Below are 24,302 nucleotides of genomic sequence, written 5' to 3' on the forward strand. Positions count from 1 at the left end.
TAAACCGCTCAAAGCCCAGCATAAGTGTAGCACACTCACCATTCATTCTCTTTGGAATTGGGTGGTAGGAAAGTGGGAGCGATACATGAGGAGCAAGGAAAGTTTCAACCTTCTCCCTTAACCAACTTCTTCCCTTCCAGGGCCCCCTCTCTCTCATGCCGCCTCCCAGCCCCCAAAGAAATATTTCAGGATAGATGCTCACTGGTTACAACATAGTTGAGATATCGATTGTCAAGAGAAGGTAAGGAAAACAAATGAGCATGGATCATCCACATACTAAAAAGTTCCAGACACTAAAAGTGGGCAGCGATTGTATCATAGAAGAGGCAAAAAAAGAAAATCCGTCTCCCTTTTTATTAAAATTGGAGCCAGTGCAGAAAAGAGCATCAACTCCCAAAGAGGGAGAGAGACAGAAGATAAAGCCTTGGCTAGGGGAGTCCTCTGTGGGTGTATCGGAACACCAGAACTCACCAAGGGTTCTAGAATCAACTTCCCTTTCCAACCCACATACAGATACACAGGGGCTCATCGGAATAGAAATACTATTTCTCTGAACGTGTGCAGCCAATGTTAGAATTTTTAATTTCCTCCCAAAGGCTCTACCTTTCATGAGAACCCAAGGGCATGCCCACTACCTGTTTTTCCAACTGGACAGGGATTTGGAGGGTCTGGGTAGCCCTGGTCTTCACTGAAGTCCTTGGGAATGTTGTCACCGGTCAACTCTGCCACAATGTTTGGGATGTTGCCAAAGGGACCCAAGTGCTGAAGACCTTCATGAGCTCCACCTGCCAGGGAATCAGAAGTAGTTCATTTCAGTGCAATGACATTCATTTCAACTAACATTTATTCGCGCATACCATACAGACAAAGCACTGTGCCCTATGCTGTGGAGAGAAAAAAGGAAATCCAACAGTTCCTACCCTCTAGGGGGTTAAAATTTTAGTTGTGGAAACAGACACATACTGCACATATATCATTTCCACACAGGGCACACTGTATATGTGCTATAATAGACATGTTAAAATATAGCATTGGGAGCAGAGTAAAGGGAGTGTTTCATTTGGCTGATAGGACGGGGAAGGCTTCTTGAACGAGTTGGAGCTTGAGTGGCACTGACACAGATGGGCTGGGGTTTGGAAGCTGGGCATGGAGCTCAGGGAAGAGAAGAGGATGCCACTGGCATCCAGGTAAAAGAACAGGCTGAATGACAACCAATGACCACAAAAAAGGGAGATGAAGGAAAAGGTCTTTGTCCTCCCACCATTCTAGATCAACCACTTAAAACTGGGTGCATTTGCTTCAATTTTCTTCTCTGCACATCTTTTTATATCTAAGTGTTTATTGGGTTTCCACTTACTATTAAAGCATGTGGCTGCATGGTCTCTATGCCCTTGATTATAAATGAATATGTAGTCTTCTACCCAGTGGCTCTACCACAACATTTTAATCATTCCCACTTTGTGGGATGTTTAGTGTTTCCCAATTTACTCTTGGGCATTTAATTTTTTCCATATTTTGGATTCGTTTTCCTCAGGAGAGACTCCCAGAAGTCAAATTACTGGGTCAAAGGCTATAAATATTTTATGGCTCTTTATATTGCCAAACTGTTTTCCAAAAAGGAGGTATCAATAAATAAAATATCATCAACAAAATCTGAGAATACCATTTTTATAACATCTTAACCAGCACTGGGTTCTACAAAAATAAATTTTTATGTTGTCTTTGCTAATTTAAAATCTTTTAGAAAAATGACTGCTTTATTTTGAATGTCTTTGATTACTAGCTCAAATATTTTTCCATGTGTTTATTTACTAGCTTTAATTTCTTTTCTGTGAGTTGTCTGTTTATGCTTTTGGAATTTTAGTGTTTCTCTTATCAATTTGCATGAACATTTTACATAATAAAGATATCAGGCCTTTGGCCATTACATTTCCTGCAAACACTTCCCCATGTTGTCTGACTGAATTCTGGTTATTAAATTTGTAATATCGATAGTTTGCTAACATAAGTTTTTAATATTTATTCACTCAGACTTGTTGTTATCCTTTGTGATTTCTCCTCACCTTCTAAACTTACAAAACTATTGCCACTTCAAAAGTACTATCAACATTTAGATATTTCTTTCAGTTTTTCTATTTTTAAAATTAACTCTTTGGTATAGCCACCATGAAAACAGGGTGGAGGTTCCTCAAAAAATGAAAAATAGAACTATCATATGATCCAACAATTCCACTCCTGGGTATTTATCCAAAGAAACTGAAAACACTAATTCAAAAATATATATGCAGCCCAATATTCATTGCAGCTTTATTTACAACAGCCAAGATATGAAAGCAACCTAAGTGTCCATCAACAGATGAATGGATAAAGAAGATATATATATCTTTATGTATATATATATATATATACACATATATATATAAAGAATATATCTATCTATCTATATCTATCTATCTATCTATTGAGAGAGTCAGTGGAATATTACTCAGCCATAAAAAAGAACGAAACCTTGCCACTTATGACAACATGGATGGACCTGGAGGGTATTAAGCTAAGTGAAATACTGTATGTTTTCACTTATATATGGCATCTAAAAAACAAAACAAATGAACAAATATAACAAAACAGAAACAGATTTGCAGATACAGAGAACAAACTAGTAGTTGCCAGAAAGGAATGGGGGTGGCAGGGGGTTGGGTGAAATAAATGAAGGGGATTAAGAGGCACAAGCTTGAGGTTATAAAATAAAAAAGTCACAGCGATGTAACAGGCAGCATAGGGAATATACTCAATGATATTATAATAAATTTGTACATTGCATAATCTATAAAAATATTGAACCACTGGGACTCCCCTGGAGGTCCAGTGGTAAAGAATCTCCCTTCCAATGCAGGGGATGCGGTTTCGATCCCTGGTCGGGGAACTAAGATCCCATATGCCTCAGGGCAACTAAGCCCATGTGCAAACAACAGAACCCATGTGTTCTGGAGCCCATGCCACAACTAGAGAGAAACTCAAGCAGACTGCATGCTGTAATGAAAAAGATCATACATGCCTCAACAAAATTTCCGTGTGCCGCAACTAAGACCCAACGCAGCCAAAAAAAAAAAGGAAAATAAATAAATATTTTTAAAAAACATCGAATCACTACGCTGTGCACCTGGAACTAATATAATATTGCAAGTCAACTAAACTTCAAAAAAAAGAAAAGAAAGAATTAACTCTGTAATCTATACGCTATGTGTTTTAGTGCATGTAAAATAATTAACCATTTTCCCATTTGTTAAGTGATTCTGTTCTTCCCCACATATTTCATTCCTTCAGCAAATATTTAGGTGCCCCATAGATACCAAAACCTGCTCTGAATACCAAGGCACAGCAGTGAATAAGAGCAACTTATGTTGTGTAACTTGCTTTACTTAAATATAATGCATATCAACTTCCGGACTCTCCTCTTGTAGCCTTAATATCCTATAAGGTTCAGGAACCTTACTTTTCCAACCCTAGAGCAGCCATTTCAGGAATGAATTCCTATTTATTAACCATATTGTGACACAGCTCCCTTGATGCACAATCACCCTGTACATAGACCTATACACAAAGGGCCAAATCAAAAGGTTCTTGTTTGATGTGCATGAAATTAGAACAAAATCAGGCTAAGGTAACCATACTTCCACCTTCATGAGAAGAATGGTCTTGCCAATAGTTTATATTACCTAAGTCTAGCTGGGTGAGGCTCTATTTTCCCCTGGATGAGCTGAGCCAAGGTGTGCCCTCTGACACTTGCTTTATATTTTTCTCTTTTTTGGTTGAACTAGCTCCCCTTTGGATCAACACAATTTTTCTTTGGAAATATTAATATATTCAGTAGGATCATGGCTAGCTCTTAGTGTCCTGGGAATCATATGGTCTCTTTGAAGTGACATTGCATCTTTTTGTCTTAATTTATTATGTTTGATTAACATTTATTCTTTTTTGTTTGTTTCTTCGTTTTTTTGACCTCACAGCGTGGCACGTGGGATCTTAGCTCCCCAACCAGGGATCGAACCTGCGTCCCCTGCAGTGGAAGTGCGGAGTCTTAACCACTGGATCATCGGGGAAGTCCAGATTAACATTTATTCTTAAAAGGATAATTGTATCTCCTTTAATTCCAAATTCCTCTATCTTCCAAATATAGACACTGTAAAGTAACTGGGTTGTTTTGTGAGCAAGCCTGCAAAATTTCTACATTTAAAGAAAAAGATATTATTTTTATAAATTTTCCTTGTGAGTATTTAAGATGTATTTTTATATAATCCATAAACATCTAAATACAGCCAAGGGCTTCCCTGGTGGCACAGTATTTAAGAATCTGCCTGCCAATGCAGGGTACATGCGTTCAAGCCCTGGTCTGGGAAGATCCCACATGCCACGGAGCAACTAAATCTGTGCGCCACAACTACTGAGCCTGCGAGCCACAACTACTGAAGCCCACGCACCTAGAGCCTTGCTCTGCAAGAGAGAAGCCACCGCAATGAGAAGCCTGCGCACCGCAACAAAGAGTAGCCCTCACTAGCTGCAACTACAGAAAGCCTGCGCACAGCAACGAAGACCCAACACAGCCAAAAATAAATATAAAAAGTAAATATGTTAAAAAATATATAGCCAATTATTCAACATTCTTAATCATATTCTTTTATGTCCTTATTCATATTTTATCTCTTTATCATAATCTGATGGCTATGTGTTAAAATCTATTACTACCAATAAGTGTCTGTCAGTATCTTTTATTTCTCACCGTTTTTACTTTAGCATTTTGATGCTATGCTACTTGGCCTGTCCAAGAGTATAAATTCTTCATTTTAATTGTGTTATTAATTGGCAAAGTAAAAAATTAATGGACAAATCATATTTTTTTTAAAACATCTTTATTGGAGTATAATTGGTATACAATGGTGTGTTAGTTTCTGCTTTATAACAAAGTGAATCAGCTATACATATATCTCCATATCTCCTCCCTCTTGCGTCTCCCTGCCAGCCTCCCTATCCCACCCCTCTAGGTGGTCACAAAGCACCGAGCTGATCTCCCTGTGCTATGTGGCTGCTTCCCACTAGCTATCTATTTTACATTTGGTAGTGTATATATGTCCATGCCACTCTCTCACTTCATCCCAGCTTACCCTCCCCCCTCCCTGTGTCCTCGAGTCCATTCTCTGCATCCGGGTCTTTATTCCTGTCCTGCCCCTAGGTTCTTCATAACCATTTAATTAATTTATTTATATTTAGATTCCATATATATGTGTTAGCATACGGTATTTGTTTTTCTCTTTCTGACTTACTTCACTCTGTATGACAGTCTCTAGGTCCATCCCCCTCACTACAAATAACTCAATTTCATTTCTTTTTATGGCTGAGTACAATTCCAATGTATATATGTGCCACATCTTCTTTATCCATTCATCTGTCGATGGACACTTAGGTTTCTTCCATGTCCTGACTATTGTAAATAGAGCTACAATGAACATTGTGGTATATGACTCTTCTTGAATTATGGTTTTCTCAGGGTTTATGCCCAGTAGTGGGATTTATGGGTAGTATGGTAGTTCTATTTTTAGTTTCTTAAGGAACCTCCATACTGTTCTCCATAGTGGCTGTATTAATTTACATTCCCACCAACAGTGCAAGAGGGTTCCCTTTTCTCCACACCCTCTCCAGCATTTATTGTTTGTAGATTTTTTGATGATGGCCATTCTGACTGGTGTGAGGTGATACCTCATTGTAGTTTTGATTTGCATTTCTCTAATGACTAGTGATGTTGAGCATCCTTTCATGTGTTTGTTGGCAATCTGTATATCTTCTTTGGAGAAGTGTCTATTTAGGTCTTCTGCCCATTTTTGGATTGGGTTGTTTGCTTTTTTGTTATTGAGCTGCATGAGCTGCTTGTAAATTTTGGAGATTAATCCTTTGTCAGTTGCTTCATTTGCAAATATTTTCTCCCATTCTGAGGGTTGTCTTTTCCTCTTGTTTATGGTTTCCGTTGCTGTGCAAAAGCTTTTAAGTTTCATTAGGTCCCATTTGTTTATTTTTGTTTTTATTTCCATTTCTCTAGGAGGTGGGTCAAAAAGGATCTTGCTGTGATTTATGTCATAGTGTTCTGCCTATGTTTTGCTCTAAGAATTTTATAGTGTGTGGCCTTACATTTAGGTCTTTAATCCATTTTGAGTTTATTTGTGTGTATGGTGTTAGGGAGTGTTCTAATTTCATTCTTTTACATGTAGCTCTCCAGTTTTTCCAGCACCACTTATTGAAGAGGCTGTCCTTTCTCCATTTATATTCTTGTCTCCTTTATCAAAACTAAGGTGACCATATGTGCGTGGGTTTACCTCTGGGCTTTCTATCCTGTTCCATTGATCTATATTTCTGTTTTTGTGCCAGTACCATACTGTCCTGATTACTGTAGCTTTGTAGTATAGTCTGAAGTCTGGGAGCCTGATTCCTCCAGCTCTGTGACAAATCATATCTTGATACATATTTCTTCTATTAGCTTTGCCACTCTCATTCTGTTGTTTTGTCTGGTGAATCTTTGATCATTCTTTTATTTTTAACCTTTCTTTATCTCTCTGATGACTTTTCCAATTCACACTGAGGTGCCTGCCTTCAGAGACATTTTAGAAATTCACATTTATTAACTCACATTAACCCAAGACCTGCAAAACATTAGAGAGACAGATCAGTACACTTGGTATTGATATATTCGAAGTTCTGTACAATCTTGACATTAGAGCCACCACTGCGCTTGCTATAGGGCATGCCTTCTGGTGTGTCAATACATGTCTCAACTTTTGAAAGCACCCTAGCCTTAAGTGCCAGGAATTATCCAACTTGGCTTCAGGAAGAGTGCATGTCTTAATGCTCCATTAGTAATTAATGAAAGAAGCAAACACAGTTTCCTTTATGGAAGACCTGCCAAGGCTCTGTTTACCTCTGTGTACCAGTGCCATTAGAATGAATGGCACTCTTGTTAGGAAGCAACAGATGTTTAGCACCAGGCAGATACATTATAACACAGGCTCTTTTAAAACTATATTTAATGACATCAAATCAAGAAATACTGAGGAACTATGGGAGATAGATGGAAGTAAAACCAAAAAAACCTATCCTTTGCTCTCCAAGAGCTTGAATTTTATAGACAAGTAACCACATATAGAAAATAATTAGAAAAAGATATAATTGAGTATACAATCAAATGCTAGTTATCTGGTTCAGTATAATGTTTAGATTATGCTGATCTATTGCACCTGAAACCAAGTCAACCAAACTGTTAGGATGCCATGGATGCTATTTGGTCCATTTGTCTCATACTCAACCAAACATATTTTTAAATCATTATCCAGTCAGCTTAAAAAAATATGTACTGAGTACATACTACACATCAAGACGTGGACTAGAGGGTCAGTGATGAACCAGGTAAATATGGGCCCTGCTCTCACAGAGCTTACAGTCTGTAAGAGATACATAATGAAACACATATTTAATGATACAGATGAACTTATTTACAGAACAGAAATAGACTCACAGACATAGAAAACAAACTTATAGTTACCAAAGGGGAAAGGGTTAAAAGGGGGAGGGATAAATTAGGAGTTTGGGATTAACATATACACACTAATATATATAAAATAGGCTACTCTATAGCACAGGAAACTATACTCGATATTTCGTAATAACCTATAATGGAAAAGAATCTGAAAAAGAATGTAGCTGAAAGAATATATCTGAAAAGAATCTGAAAAAGAATATACATATATTATATATATATAGGTGTATAACTGAGTCACTTTGCTATACACTTGAAATTAACACAACATTGTAAATTAACTATAACTCAATAAAAAAAGAAGCGCAGATTTAAGATGCAGAGTTGTGATGCACTTATAGTGTAACTGGGATACAGTGAGATGTCACAGGTGTGTAGAGAAGAAACATCTAACCCAGATCTAAGATGTGGAGGATTGCCTGCAAGAAGAATGTGCCAATGATTATGTGCAGTGCTGTAGAAGACACAAACATAAAAGACACGATTCCTGCTCTCTACTTGGTTCTTCATTCTAGTTGGCTGTTTAACACCAACACAATAAGCCAGTGGTACGTGATAAGATACATTCCCTGACATAATTCATTATGGCATAGACTATAAATGATGTAGACATTCAGGAAATAGGGAACCTTCCAGGAAAACTTCCATGGAAGAGGTGACACTTAAGTTGAATTATGAAAGGCAGGATCCATCCTTACAGGTGGCAACGAAAAAACCACACGCGAGGGCACAGAGGTAGGTGTGAGCATGGGATATTTGAGCACCAGCGATGAGCACTGCTGGGGAAGGGAGAAGCTGGATGGGAGAGGAGAAGGCCAATGCCAAGCCGAAAAGTATGAATTGATATAACAAATAGCAACCAAAGCTTTCTGGGCAGGAGAGTGATATAATAATTGGATGTTGTATAGAACATTAATTTATCAACAGTTTAAAGCCCCCTTTCCTACCTCGGGGTGCACATCAGTATCACTTGTGGAGTTTTTCAAAATTCCAATGCCCTCTACTCCAGATCCACTGCACCCTGAAGACCACTGTACATAGGTAAATTGGAAGGAAGTTAAGAAGACCTAATAAAAGGCTATTGCTAACAACTCAGGGGAGAAGCGATAAGGATTGGGGTTGGGGTGGCCACAGCATGAGTAGAAATAAGAGAAATTTCAAACAGTGCACAAGGGAGAGATGAGTCAAGAGTCCATGAGGTTTCCAAAGTCTAGAGCCCCCTTGATTTGGGAAAATAATGCCATTGGCAAAGACAGGATCTTTCATTACAGCTTTTAAATTATTTCAGGCAATTAATTATTTCTATCCTGTGATGATACTTTGTTTGTTTCCGTCACACCCACATGTTTCTAGAATAGACAGAAAATATTTAATTCTTGCCAAATAAGTTATAAGCCCTTTTGCTTATATAAACCTTGCTTTATACAATAAAACTGGGACCACCCAGCTGTTTATTTTCAAATTCTAGATATCAAATCATTGGTAGGTTTTCTCTGCATTGTTGTGGCAATAAAATGCCAGTCAGTTGTGATGTTCAGAGGCAAGGGAGAGCAGGGAAGGGGAAGAAGGGAAAGGGACCTGGGTTGGTCTGACCTAGGCCAAGGCCCTTAAATCTCCTTCTTGGCCTGCACTGGAGCCCTCCATAAAAATCTGCCAAGGCTGTTTCCACATCTTGGGGAATTTCTCCAACATCTCTCAGCTCTTTCCCGCACTCCCATCCCTGCTTTGTGCTGGGATTCTCCCTCCTCTGCGTGTCCTTTTAGTTTGGCAATTCTAATGGGTGGTTGATCTTGTTGGTTTCAGACAGCTATCTGGTCAGCCTCAGCTCCATGCTTTGCCACCTGTAGCCTTGGCTGGTCTCAACATGGCAGCTCCCAGCAAGACTCCAGAGGACCACCAGCCGGGAGCCAGCACTACCAATAATCACTTATCCAGAAAAAGGCACTCACTCTTCTAGTTAATTAAAAACTCCATTCAGTTTCAAATCCATTTTCCTGCCTTAGTGATTCTGAAGATCAGTTGTCATTATCTAGTAAATGAAAATATGAAAACTGAATACTACTTACTGACCCCTAAAATTTTACCCGGCTCTGGACAGTCATGGGTTTTTTTTTGTTATAACAGTTGAATTTTTTAGCTGTTTAGTTATGCAGTAAATCTTCTGTATCGCACCTTATCTTGATGTCATCTAACTCTCCTAAATGTAGTGCATAAAAAACAAAATCTGAATAAGAACTTGCTGTATAAAAGAATAAATAAAATTCAAAACAAAAACAATAAAATCTGAGCGAACTGGGGTTTCCATTTATAGTAACGTCTCACTTATCTCTTTACTGGAGAATGTGGTTTTCCACATAGTATCCAGATAACTGAAACATCCCCATTAACATGAATATTCATGTATTTAACCACTTTAAGGGAAAATTTTCACCATGAATTTTAGGTAAATACTCTACACAGCAGCTTTGAAATATGGCTTTACCTCTTCTTGATAACTTGGGCCTAGTATTGGGAATATCCGTGACTGTGTAGTTTTGTAGCAGTGTGTTCTCAGAGCATTAAAATGCATACAGCAATACAACTGTATTAAGCGGTCCCAGCTGCTAGGGCTTTTAAAGTTCTTTGTCTCCTCCCTCTTTGTAAGCTATTAATCCCAGTCATCCCCAGTGCTTTTCATAATAAAGCTCAGTGCATAAATAAATAAACGGAGTGGGTCAAGGCCCTGTAAGTCCTGTCTTCAAATTTGCTTCACCACACACATATGCATCACACGAGGATCTCGTCAAAATGCAGAGTCTGATCAAAAGATGGGGTGGACCTGCCTCTGCATTTCTTACGAGCCCCCAGGTGATGCCGATGCTATTGCTCCATTAACCACACCTTCAGCCGCGAGGGCTCGAAAACCAGAGGGCCAGACTTATTCGAATTATACGCAAAATAAGAGTCAGCACTGAGAGAGACCTTGGAGTGACCACCTTGGTTCATGGAGTTTGTGACATTCAGCACGGCTGCTGAGAGGCTTTTTAAAAGTCACTTGAGGTTTCAGATAAGGGAGCTCTAGCTACAGCTGAAGTCCCTTTATTTAAGGTTGTATTTTAATTATAGAGGCACTCGCACACATTTCACAAGAAAAGGAGCCCACTGCACCCTTTCCCATTCTAATTAATTCCGTGGGCACTGGAAGTAAAGACCTGCTCATGAAGCACGAAGGTTATGTTCTCAGGGAATAAGCGACGTCCTCCGCGGAGCCCATTGCTTCGCGCCACGATGCAAGAGCCCGGGGCTGAGGGGGCTAGTTTTGGTAGAAGTCAAGGTTGGTCAGAAAAGAAAAAAATGAACAGGGGCTGCACCACTCCCCCGCCTTTTTGTAACGCTCTGATTTCAACACTTTCAAAGTACTTTCATCTCCTTATTAAAACCATTTTCGTGAGGTCAGTGGGACGAGAGTTACTACTCATAACTGTGAGAAAGGGAGTCCTAGGAGATCGTTACTTGCCTAAAGCCGCTCAGCGAGTCAGTGCTTTTGGGAGCCTGGGATCCCAGCGCTGTTTCCAGGCACCAGGAGAGCCCTCCCGGGGCCTCCTGCCGTCCATCATCCACAGATCAGCTCGTGCTCCCGAGCAATAGTTGGTAGCACGGCCTATCCGCATGAAAGGGGCCTCTCTCGTATTTTCTAGCTCACTCCGAGGCTCCAGAGTGTCAGCGACCAGGGCGGGGGTCGACGGCCCCCCTCGAGCCAGGCACCAGCGAGGTGACTCTAAGACAGGGCTGCAGCCGCGGGCCTCCCCACCGTGGGTCCCGCGTGTCTGAGCGCCAGCCTCACGCCAGACGGCTGAGAGTGGCCAGGCACAGCCCCTGCCCTGCAGACTCGGCTTCACAATCCGGCAACACCCTGCCAAGCTCGCAGCCAGGAGTCTCACCCGCAGCCCCGCGCTGGGGCCGCCGGGGGGACCGTGCGACGGGGCAGCCTGGTGCCAGGGAGCCGGTCACCTTCCTCCTAAAGAAGGAGTTCCGTGAGGAGAGTTTGGCAGGCAGCGGGCACACTCGCCTGAATACCAGCCATTCGGCTGAAGGGAACGGATCCAGCAGTTTTCACTTATGTTACCACAAACAGCAGATGCTAAAAATACACTGCGGTCTGGGCCTTCATTCCAACCGCGTGTCTCCATACATCATTTATAAAGCGATGTCCAGCTTTCCTTTTGTTCACGGTCTGGGAGACTGAAGCAGCCAGAGAGGTGATCCCAACTAATGCTGCCCTCTTTTGGTTTGTCCCTTTGAAGGGGCAAAGGAGGGGGCAGCTGAGAAAGGGGAAAGAAAGCCGAAAGACAGCAAAGGCCCCCAGCGGGGGCTGAGGAGGAAAGAAAAGTGAAGCAGGCGGGGCCCCTCATATTGGTTTCCGAGGCCACAGGGCAGGTGTGGGTGCTGTGATCAGGCAGCCCCGGCTAGACATGAGGGGACAGAGGGGGCTTAAGGAGGAAGGGCTGGCTGGCCCCAAAAGCTTGCGGGTTTTTTCCCACAACCTATAAACACACTTTTACAAAAAGTGCCGTCACTTCTCAGCTTGGAGGACAACAAGCGGGCCTTGGGGATGTGGCGGGTTCAGTTTCAGACCACCACAATCAAGCAAATATCACAATAAAGCCAGTCCCACAAATGTGTGGGTTTCCCAGCGCATATAAAAGTTATGTTCCCACTATACTGTAGTCTGTTAGGTGTGCAATAGCATCACGCCTAAAACAAAATGCACATACCTTCATTAAAAAATACCGTCTTGGGTTTCCCTGGTGGCGCAGTGGTTGAGAGTCCGCCTGCCGATGCAGGGGACACGGGTTCGTGCCCCGGTCCGGGAAGATCCCACATGCCGCGGAGCGGCTGGGCCCGTGAGCCGTGGCCGCTGAGCCTTTGCGTCCGGAGCCTGTGCTCCGCAACGGGAGAGGCCGCAACAGTGAGAGGCCCGCGTACCGCAAAAAACAAAACAAACAAACAAAAAAAGTCTAGCTAAAAAGTGCTAACCATCCTCCGAGCCTTCAGCAAGGCGTAGTAGTAACATCAAAGATCACTGATCACAGATCACCATAACAAATACAATAACAATGAAAAAGTTTGACTTATTGAGAGAATTACCAAAATGTGACACAGACACAAAGTGAGCAAATGCTGTTGGGAAAATGGCACCGATAGACTTGCTTATCACAGGGTTGCCACAGACCTTCAATTTGTCAAAAACGCAACATCTGTGCAGTGCAATAAAATGAGATATGACTGTAACCTGTCACCTCCCGTACAGCCATGGGTTTCTCCTTAGCGCAGCGTTCAGGCAAGTTTCAGGCAAGCACACGACTGTCTGCACTGGAGCAAAGACAGAAGCAAGGAGAAAGGGCTGGAAAGAGACAAACAACTTAGCCCTTATTAACGGGGGAAAAATACCTGAAAGAAATGGCCCACTTAATGGGTGAGATTTTAAAATTTTTGATGTCTGACATTTGTTTCTTCTTCCTTCAAGCCCAATAATTTAAGTGGGATAAAAGGAAGAAATGAAAACAATTAAGAGTAGTTTCTGCAGATTCACAGACATAGAGAACAGACTTGTGGTTGCCAAGGAGGAGGTGGGGTGGGGGAGGGAAGAACTGGGAGTTTGGGGTTAGCAGATGCAAACTATTATACATAGGATGGATAAACAACAAGGTCCTACTGTATAGCACAGGGAACTATATTCAATATCCAATGATAAACCATAATGGAAAAGAATAGGAAAAAGAATATATATGTATATGTATAACTGAATCACTTTGCTGCATAGAGGAAATTAACACAACATAGTAAATCAGCTATACTTCAATAAAATTTTCTTTTAAAAGTAGCTTTCTGTACATGTCCATTCTCAAAACTAACTCTGTGCATTAAGGCCTTTTTTGCTTTGATTCCTGGTGAGAAATGAGTCCTAAAATTCAAACATAGTTATGAAAAGCAACTAATTTTCATTTACTAAGACCCACAGACAAGAGAGCACCTTTTATATAAAGAACCTTTATAGCCTCCCTTTTTTCGGGCCCTGGGTTCAAATCCACATGCTCTCGCACATCTGATGACATCCCAAACCCTTTTTCACTTGGGCATAATTTGCTAATTGCATAGCTAAGTGCCTGAAATGTAGTAAGAACTCAATAAATGTTAACTGCTTTCATTATCCAATCCATGTTTCCTAACAGCACAATTAACAGAGGCCAAATTCACTATCCTACTTATTTTTCATTCTGATGCCCACAGTTCTGTATTTGGGGCAGTGAGAAACAGGGGCTCAAAAACAGTTGAACTTTTTACTTACAGCAGCGCCTCCTCATCCACTAAAAACTAAAAAATTAATGCTTGAACTCATTCTACTCATTTTTTTCAGGGCAAGCACCCCTCTGCCTCAACCAGGCAGCATAATCTCTTTCTCAAGGCTTTGCCATCTACTTACAGGGGACAAAACACATCCACATAAACACATTTAAGTGCCAATTTCATGAAACAGACCATGAGCACAGTGGGGGAAAAGAAACATGTATCCTAGAATGAGAAAATGAGCATCTCATCACCTACAATTAGAGATGGATGTTATGTCCTCAACTCTCCTCCCTAGTAACAGAATGTAGTTTAGGCTGTTTAGAACGGTGAGGACTTATGTTGCAACATTCACATTCTCTAAACTCATGACAAGTGACCCCAAAGCACACAACATTTGGTAATTGAGAAAAACAAAGGAATGATTCTATCTATGCTGAACTGGCTTATTCATCGATTTGCCCCAGGGCAGGGGGCTGGTCCAGGCAGCTTGCTAAAGCTATCTTAACGCTCTGAGTGCGAGCCTGGTCCCTCAACAGGGACTTACCCACGTAGCCTGCATCACTGGCCAATGCACCCCATTTCAGCGGCATCATCCTATACATACTGGACAGATCTGAATTGAGTTGCGCCTGTTGGCAGGGAAGCAAAAATGCAACTCACTGTTGATATTTTGTCTTGAAAGGCATTTGTTTTCATGGCTTTTCTTTCTTCTTTTGCTTCCTCCCTCATCCTAGGATCTAAAAGACTCAGGCTCCTTTGGGACCAAAGGCAACATTATCAGCTTCTACTGGGAGGCACGCAAACAGTGAAGGCAGAAAGTCGGGGTTGAAGTGTACTGCGTTTGTAGCTTTCACATCTCCATATGGTCCCAATTTAGGATCACAAGCAGAGTTGTTTATTTTAGAAAAGCTTTTTAGTTCACTTTTAAGGTATTTTGCTTAGGCATTGCTTGCTTTTCAAAAGGAGAAAATGTGTATTTTTTTCCAAAGTGGTGTTTGTTTTGGCTATTTACTCATTTGCAAAAGTTCAGATTCTATTATGTGAATTTAACTCATTTTCCTGCAGCCACAAGCCCCGCCCCTGCCCAACACATACACCGCAAAACTCCAAATTAAAGCAAAATACATTAATTTGAAAATGAGGCATTTTTAGGGTAGCTGTGAATTTTGTGGGTTTTGAAAACATCATTTTAACAGGTAATTTACAGTAGCATTTTCAGTCCCTTCATGTAACTTCATTTGCTGCCTGAAATGAAGTCTCTATTTGGCAATTTGTATGGAGGCCAGGTATGTTTTTGTACTGAGGTTAAAACCCATTTAGGGTCCTTTAAAACCTGTAGGCTATGATTCTTGCTGAAATTATATGACTTAACTGGGAGGCAGTGGAGCTTAAGTTGAGGTATCAACTAATGTTGAAAAAATGGGACTACAGACAAAATTGTGGGGGGATTGGTAGTAGGTGAGGATATTGGTAAAAAAGTCAAACTATGAACTTGGACCCCCTAGCACCTGGTTCCATCCAGGAGTCCTGCTGTCTCCAACTATTCAAAGCCCCCAACCGCATCTTCCTTTCTGAAACTTCACTTACTGATGACATCCTCTGTCCAGAGCCTGGGTGTCATTCCTGACACAAATCCTGGGTGTCATTCCTCTACTAAGAAGTATGAATTAACCCGTGGTACTCTGCTCCTGTATAATATATTTGCACCTTAGAGAATTCTTGGGATAATTATTTTAACTTAAAGTCATGACTCCACTAACAGGAGTTCCAGTCCCCCTGGTGTACCAGCTAAAGAGACAAGCAGGCTATGTCAGGTTCTCAGGTCAGGAGGAAGGACAATGGCAGTGACGATCCTGATAGGCAGGCAGAAATAAACGTAAGGAGGACATCAGAGGCCAAACCGGAGCCAAGTAAATGGCTGCAAGGTTCATGATTAGTGATTAAGCATCCAAGGAAATAGCTTCCAACACAAAGGAAAAAGAAGTAGGGCTGCAGAAGTGTAGAAAATAGGGAAAAAATGACTGCGTGAGCCGACAGGTGACGTCAACGACAAGCCATTTGGGATCGTGGAGGTGGTCCCCTGCTCCAGAGTTAAAGCTCTTTGATAATTTCTTTCCCACCAGCTTGAGTGTTACAGGGGCAGCAGGTCACTAGGAACACAGAGCTGAGAAGGAGGCGTGAATAAAGGGTAGCAGAGGCCATGGCGGGTCCATTCTGGATGGGATGGAGATGGGAGGTGACAGGGCTTAGCAGTCATGTGCTTGGTGTCAAGAGTCTCCTTTGTGAGGTTCTGTACTGGCCAGAGGAGCAGCAACCTAGCCCAGAAGGTACATGCCCAGGAATGCAATCATTTCCTATGGCAGTCCCCTTGTCTGTAGATTAAGACAAAGGGACTCAATTCCGGTCAGGGAAGGCCTCTGGGCCATGACAAAGAACGATCCCACCTGGTCTTACCAATTGGTATCTGCATTATCGATCCCCTGTTTCCCTTTCTCCATCCAAAGCTGCTATAAGTAACTAAGCATCTTATAAAGAGCTAGCATAAACATTTGTTTTGGACAAACAGTGATCTCCTTATAGGACATTCTTTTCTGAGTTTCTAGCAGTTATTACCTTTCTTCTTTCTTTCTTTTTTGTTTTTGAATTGCAGCCTCGGGAGGAGAGGGCAGGTGGTGTGTGTGTAGGAGGGTTGGTGGGCAGGGGTGGGCACCGGGACTAAATCCTCCGCAAACATTTGGTATAGTTTTTCTGGCCTGTAGTTTTCCCATCTCACACACATATTCCCAACTTCTTCCTTTTGTAGCCATGTAATCCCTGCCTGGCGACGTTATTAAGAATAAAACAACATCGTCACACACTGTGGATGGGAATGTACTAGGATACAGCTGCTTCAGGACACAATCTGGCAGCTCTTCAAACGGTTCAACAGAGCTATCATATGACCCAGCAATTCCAGGTCTAGGTATATACCCAAGAGAAATTAAAACATACACCCACCCAAAACTCGTACTCAATGTTCATAGCAACATTATCCATCATAGCCAAAAAGTGGAAATAAACTAAATGTCCATCAATTTTAAAAAGGAATAAGACAATGTCAAAAACAACAAAAAATGCTTAGCTACTTACTGAGTATAAAATAAGTGCCAGGCACCATACCTGGAGCTAGGGGCTCATGGCATGCTGGAGGAGACACAAAGTTGGTTGTCACAAAGCTGTGTGGAAAGTGGAAGCAGCTCCCACAAGGGAGGACAGAAGAAGGGTATACGCCATGCAACACTGAAGTGATAACTCACGCGTTTCTTCTGAACCTTAAAAATGGCAATCTTTCTTACCCACAAATGGTAATGGGAGTGAAGAAAGCAGAATTCAAATTCATTCATAAATCCAGACTTACATTTTAAAATAGCCTTAAAAAATAATTTAAAAGATTTTTAAATGGCTTCAGCCTCCCCACCCACCTTACCAACCAAAATTTTAACTAGAACTACTGATGAGAAACAATTAAATTTCATAGTCTCTCTTTACTTGCAATAGTAGATAGCAGCTCTGTCCTATAGAAATATAATGAAAGCTACATAGGTAATTTAAAATTGTCTAGTAGTCTCATTTCAAAAAAATAAATAGGAACAGATGAAGTTAAATTTAATAACTAGAAAAATGTATTCCAAATGATGCAAATTGCTATATCAACATGTGATCAATATAAAAAATGACCTATATATTTTGCATTCTTTCTTTCTTTCTTTTTTTTTTTTGGTACTGCCTTCAAAATCTGGGTTGTAGTTTAGAGTACATCGCAATTCCAACCAGCCATATGTCAAGTGTGTAGTAGTCACCCATGGCTGGGGTCTGTGTGGACAGCTCAAGTTCACAGAGGAGGTGAGGCATGCTAGGCAAAAGTGGAGGCTCTGCAGTCTGAATGCTTGAGTTTGAATCTTGGCTCCATCACACTACTGTATGACCTCATCTGTAAAATGAGAATACAAATAATGCCAATTTGAAGGGGTTGGTATGAGGATAAAATTAAAAAAAAAATAATATAAATCAATCAATCAAATAAATTTTAAAATAATAAAATAATTTAACAAATTTAATTTAAAAATAAAAAATAAAACAAATAATAAAAATATAAAAACTAAAAAAATAAAATAAAATAGACCTTGTGAGGTTTTTTGCATGGATCTTGGCAAATATTAAGTTGTTGTAATTTTACAATACATGTGCTGCATACTTAAAAACTTAATGTGATCCTGGACAAGTTACCTTACCCCTTTAAATATTCATTTTCCTTTTCTGTAAAACAGAGGTGATAATAATACTTCATTAAGAAGATTAACTTGTACAAACATAGCACTTAATAAATGTTCGTTTCTTTCCCTTTGGATTCAGGTGTCAACAAACAGAGAAATAGCCAAAGGGCCAGCACAGTTGGAACAGAGGTAAATGGGCCTGGGAATTGGCAAACTGATCGTCACAAGGTAACTGTGCGACAGGCAAGCATCTAGATGGTTCCAACCTACCTCGGGCAGTTTGAGAGTGCCCACGAGATGTGCTTCTTTTGTAGTCCCTGTACTAGAAGCCATCTAACAACAAGCAGGCTCACTGTTTCATAGGCTGATGGAGGATGGATTTGCATCTTATATGATACGTCGCTATGTATGCCCAATTCAATAGACAGCCATTCGATATTTTAAAGCTACAGCCATGACTTGGTTCTCTTGGTGTTAATAAGAAGAAAAACAAATAAACTATTTAGTTACTATATAATTCAAAATCTCTATTGGTAATGGCCTTGACTGCTTTCCTACTCCGAGGCTTGTTTTTTTCATATTTAATGTCTTATACAAGATTTTGAGAAGGAAAACTTAAAAATTTTAATTAGAACCATATCCTAAATATCCTTCTGCTCCTCTGCATATTTGTTTATTTTTTCTTAGGATTGATTTGTTAAGAGTTTTGGAATTACCGGAGAAGAGCTTTTGAGGATGTTTGAAATCCATGATTCAAAACAGGGAAGGTCACAAGAGTGATGGGATTGGTTATGACACCAGAAGGATCCAGCCATTCCTCAAACCAGGGGCTCAGAACACTCCACCCTGCACTTCAAGGAGATGTTGTAAACCCTCCCAAGGTTTTAATGCCCCTTCGTGCTTTAACGTTCCAGAAGGCTCATTTCTGAATAATAATAAAACTGCCACGAAAAACAAAGTGAGCTTTGGATGATACCAAGGGCTCAGCCATTCCTCCCACCAATGGAAGGGAAATTTCGATAAGACACGAACAGTACTTGATTTTACCTAATGGGACTCACAGCTCTGACTCCTTACTTCTCCAAGGAATTCAATAAAACTAAGTGTAACAATACAAAATGAAATAAAACAAACATCACAAAAACACCCTCCACTAAACTAGGTCCCCTCGTGACCCTAGATTTATCTCTGTAGCCGTGTTACATCTTTCCGAAAGTGACAAAAACCACTCTTTTTTTTTTAAAATACAGGAGTTAATGCTGATATGATCAATTAAATAAAACAGAATTGGGCACAGACAGATGCCTTACCAAAATGGAAATAAATATCCTGAAAATCTGCATAGAGGTTATTCAGGATACTCATGGTATTCCAACTACTTCAGTGGCATCAGGCACAGTTTTAGGGAAAAGGGGCCCTGATGAATAAATGTACTTTTAATTCATTTAAAGGCAGTGATTTGAGATTTAAGGGACTTTGGGGTGAGTTGGGGAGGGTTGCGCAACCACAGAAATGTCATTTAAACCATGAAAAGTTTTTCATCCAGAAATCCTAAGGGTTTTACTTATGTTGACGTCTATTCCCCACCTGAGAGAGGCAGAAGAATGATTATGAGAGGAAGAAGGGTCTCTGAGACCCAAATTGGAGGCACAGATAGAGGTTGGGTTTCCTTAGGCATCCCTGGCCCAGCCCACAGTTGTGAAGAAATTATTATGGATTTATTATTATGCTTTGGAGCCTCATCTCCTAAGTGAGACTGTAGCCCTCCTGACCTCTCTCTGTCCCCTTCAGTATTTTCTTTTTTTTTTTTTTTGGCCGTACAGCTTGTGGGATCTCAGTTCCCTGACCAGGGTTTGAACCCAGGCCATAGCAGTGAAAGCCCAGAATCCTAACCACTAAGCCACCAGGGAACTCCCCCCTTCAGTATTCTTTACGTACAGCAGCTATTCAAGACATATTCGTTGATGGAATGGCCTCCGTTCTGTGAGACTGGAGGTAACTAAACGGTTCTCAGCAGGTTATGTGTTATTTATACAAACAAAAAATTCTAGCAGAACACACATGACTAGTTGCTATAACTGCTCCTAGAGGTGGATTTACAGTGAAGTGAATGAAGCTGAAGATTCAGAACCTCACATTTTCATAGACTGCTTCCAAGGCCCTGGACCTAATTTTGTAATTTGCTGTTATTTGCCTTAAAGAGGTTTCCAAATTACATAAGCTTCAGGCCTCACAAAGCTTGGATCTGCTCTGAGCTGTTCTTAAAAGCCTTCCATGAATACCATCGTGGAGTTTTTATCTGCCATTATTTTAACTCCTACTTATCCAAAGCAAATATAAATCAATTAGCTCTGGAACCATGGACAAATTAGGCCTGGGTTTCCTCGCTTCCGAAAATGACAAGCAACTGCATAGGATTCCTCAAGTCTCAAAAGAGAGAGATGTGGAGAAGATACAGTGGGAAAAGAAAGCAGCAAAGGACCCCCAGCCCCAGTCCCGGCTGCACTGCTAACAGCTGGTATGTGACCTTCAGTGAGGAACTTCACCTCTCCAGACCACAATTTTCTCTACTGTGAAACGCGTCAGGTGGACAAGATGCTCTCTGAAGCCCCATCTCGTCCTGTGCTTCCAATACCCTAATTTATGCTGTAGGCCACACCTCTCACCTACTCTCACCAGATGCTCACAAGAGCCCCAGGGAGTATTCAGCGGGGTATTCTGGTGAGCTTCTGGCTTCTAATTCAGTGTTCTTTTTGCTACACCCCACTGCAGACATTTGCCAGCCGAACAGTAAATAAGGCTGATGTCACCGGCTTTGATGGCCTTCAAAAAATGCGCTGTTGTCATGCCGAGTCAAAGATGACGCTCTGACATGAACCAGGCTTGTAGCGTGTGGACGTGGTGATCACGAGCGTGCAGCTCCCTTCCCACGAGAGGCAGTGGATTTGAAGCTGCAGCTGGTACAGCTGGTCTGCAGGGAAACGTCATTTTTTTTTCCTCATGCCTCCATTCCAAACCAGGTTTCCTTTTCTCCATTACTTGACTGTCCATTGCTGACAGCTGGACAATCACTGGAATCACCTGGGGCACCCAAAAAAAAAAAACAATCCTCAGCAGCCCCAACTCCCCAGAACTCCCAAATTTACATTCCTGGAGATACTGGGGGCCAGGGATCTTTAATTCTAAAAGCTTCCCAGCTGATTCTGATTACCCAGCGGGTGAGAATATCGCTGTTCTCGGTAGTTTTCTCTATCTTAACAGGCCTGGAAATGCCACAGCACTTGAAACCGTCTATCCCGCTACTCTGATGCCTCTTGTTACAAAATCAGCTGGGGCAGTGTTGGCTGGGACAAGTAACAGCAGCCAGAGGACACCTCTATCACAAAAGACCACGCATTGTACGATCCCGTTATATGAAGTGTCCAGAGTAGACAACTCCATAGAGTAGATTACTGGTTGCCAGGGGCTGGGAAAGGGGAATAGGAAGTAAAGGGAGGGGACGAGGCGGGCAGAGATGGAAGGAGTGGTGATGGCTAAGGGGAATGGGGTTTCTTCTGGGGATGATAAAAATGGTCTAAAATTGACTGTGGTGATGTGAATATGCTGAAAACCATTAAAATGTATGCCATAAATGGGTGAATTGTATGGTATGTGAATTATATCTCAATAAATATATCAGTAAATAACCAGCCCTGGGCTTCCCTGGTGGCGCAGTGGTGGAGAATCTGCCTGCTAATGCAGGGACATGGGTTCGAGCCCTGGTCTGGGAAGATCCCACATGCCGCGGAGCAACTAGGCCCATGAGCCACAACTACTGAGCCTGCGCGCCTGCAGCCTGTGCTCCGCAACAAGAGAGGCCACGACAGTGAGAGCCCCGCGCACCGCGATGAAGAGTGGCCCCCGCTTGCCACGACTAGAGAAAGCCCTTGCACGGAAACGAAGACCCAACACAGCCAAAAATAATAAAATAAATTAAAAGAAGGCTCAACATTTAAAATAAAATAAAATAAAATAACCAGCCCTAACCTTCTCTTCCTCCTCTGCACACACACATAAACACACACCCACACACGTACCATGCCAACTTGTGATCACTGGCAGGTTAATCACAAACACCCAACAGGTGAATGTCCTCCGTGTTTGGCATTCAGCCTCCTTATCACCTCACTCACCTGTGACCACTTGTTATGACCCTCCTCCCACCCTCCCAAACCAGATCCCAAATTGTCCCAGGACAATGGCACCACCTGGTGGCCAACCCAGGAAATCTCTGACTAGGTATTCCTGCGCTACCTCCTCTCTCATTGTCTGAGGACCTCAGGCATAAGCCATTCTCTCGTTTTCTTCTGCCAACTTCAGGGTTCAGTTAATTCTCATTTAGGTAATCTCCAATTTATACACAAGCATTCCCTTCCATCTCTTCTCCCAATCCTTTCCCAGAGTCCAACCCTTCAACTGCTGCTAAAAAGCTTAAGGAACTTCAGTTATAAGCCTGCACTGTGAAGAAGGCAAAATCTGAAAGTGGTTAGTCACAATCCGATCTAATAAAGAACAACGCACCTTATTAACAAATATTTTGGAGAATATGAAAAGCAAACAGCTACATAATAGATGGAAAGATGGTCAGTTTTGCTGGTAATCAAATAAATACAAGCTGAAACAATGAGTGTCATTTTTGCCTGTCAAAAGATTTAAAAAGGTAATACTAATAGTTAACAAGGGAGACAAGATTCCCACAAACAGAGGAAGAGAGAGCAGCCCTATTACTCCAACATTTACAGAAATCAATCTAACAGTAGGTAGGAAATGGAGCCTAAAAATATGCATGGAGCTTGACCCAATTTTTCTTTTCATAGAAATATATACCCTAGAGAATTTATCAGGAGTCTACACAAAGATTCATATGCAAATATGATCACTGAAGCAATGTTTTTGATGGGGACAAACTGGAACAACTCTAAATGTCCTGTATTTGGGGAATACTTAACTGAACGTGGGATAAACATATAATAGAATATAATTCAGTTACTAAGAATAATTACAGTGATTTTTAAAAATGATAAACAAAAAGGCTCTTGATATCATATTAAGTATAAAAATCCAGATTAAAATATTTACAGTATGGGGGGGAGGGATAAATTAGGAGGTTAGAATTAATGCATACACACTATTACATATTAAATAGATAACCAACAAGTACCTGCTGTACAGCACAGGGAACTATACTCAGTATTTTGTAATAACCTATAAGGGAAAAGAATCTGGAAAAAAATATATATGTATGTATAACTGAATCACTGTGCTGTACACCTGAAACTAACACGACATTGTAAATCAACTATACTTCAATAAAAAAAATTTACAGTATGATTTTTTTTTAATTACATTTATGTGCATAGAAAAAGAGACTGGAAAGAAGCACAATAAATGTTGAAAGTAGGTATCTCTCAGTGGTAAGACTGTAAATAATTTATTGTCCAAATCATCCACAGTGGCCTTTATTACTTTTTTAAATTACTTTTATAATAAGAAAAATTACTATAAATATAAGTAGTCCATACCACCTAGAGAGTCTTTAAAGGTACCCCAAATTTCCTTCTGAAATGTGCTGCACCAGGAAAAATAAAGCCTGCAGAGAAGTGGTTCTCCACAGGGGGCGATGTTGACCCACAGATGACATTAGTTCTGGTTGTCACAAGTCAGGGAGTTCTGCCGGCATGTAGAGGGCAGGTGCCAGAGATGGAGCCCTCACAGCAGAGAAGTCTCTGGCCCAATGTCACGGGTGCTGAGAGTGAAAACTCTGCTCTCAAGTCAAACTCACACGATTTGAATCCAGACCTGTATCTGTATCCCCCTTAGCTGGTCAGTCCTGGTCAACTACTCACCAACTCTGTACATCAACTTGCCCTTGTGAGAGAGCAGCATCTGCATAGGATTCCTGAGGGCAAAAGTAACCATAGGATTTCTGAGGGCAAAAGTAAGCATATATATATATATGGTGTCTGGCACATAGTAGATGCAAAATAAACATTAGTTCTCTTCCCCTAGAACCACATTTAAAGGAAAAATACTATTACGTATTCAATTTTGTGTTTCCTTTTGTTAGGTATTATAAAAAGAGAGCTTCTTAACCTTTTAACTAA

General features: G+C 41.1%; 1 protein-coding gene across 2 annotated transcripts in view; it reads right to left on the bottom strand.

Moving 5' to 3' along the window:
* SCG5 (secretogranin V) overlaps nt 1–24,302 on the bottom strand; it is a 55,166-nt gene that overhangs the window by 14,099 nt on the left and 16,765 nt on the right. For both annotated transcript variants that reach the window (XM_027083798.1, XM_027083797.1), the window contains exon 2: nt 636–785. In XM_027083798.1, the coding sequence (XP_026939599.1) occupies nt 636–785 (150 nt within the window). The remainder of the gene's footprint in view (nt 1–635; nt 786–24,302) is intronic.

Source organism: Aethalodelphis obliquidens, unplaced genomic scaffold (genome assembly GCF_003676395.1).
Source record: "Aethalodelphis obliquidens isolate GAN/ISIS:26980383/991018 unplaced genomic scaffold, ASM367639v1 scaffold51, whole genome shotgun sequence".
In the NCBI taxonomy this organism is placed as follows: Eukaryota; Metazoa; Chordata; class Mammalia; order Artiodactyla; family Delphinidae; genus Aethalodelphis; species Aethalodelphis obliquidens.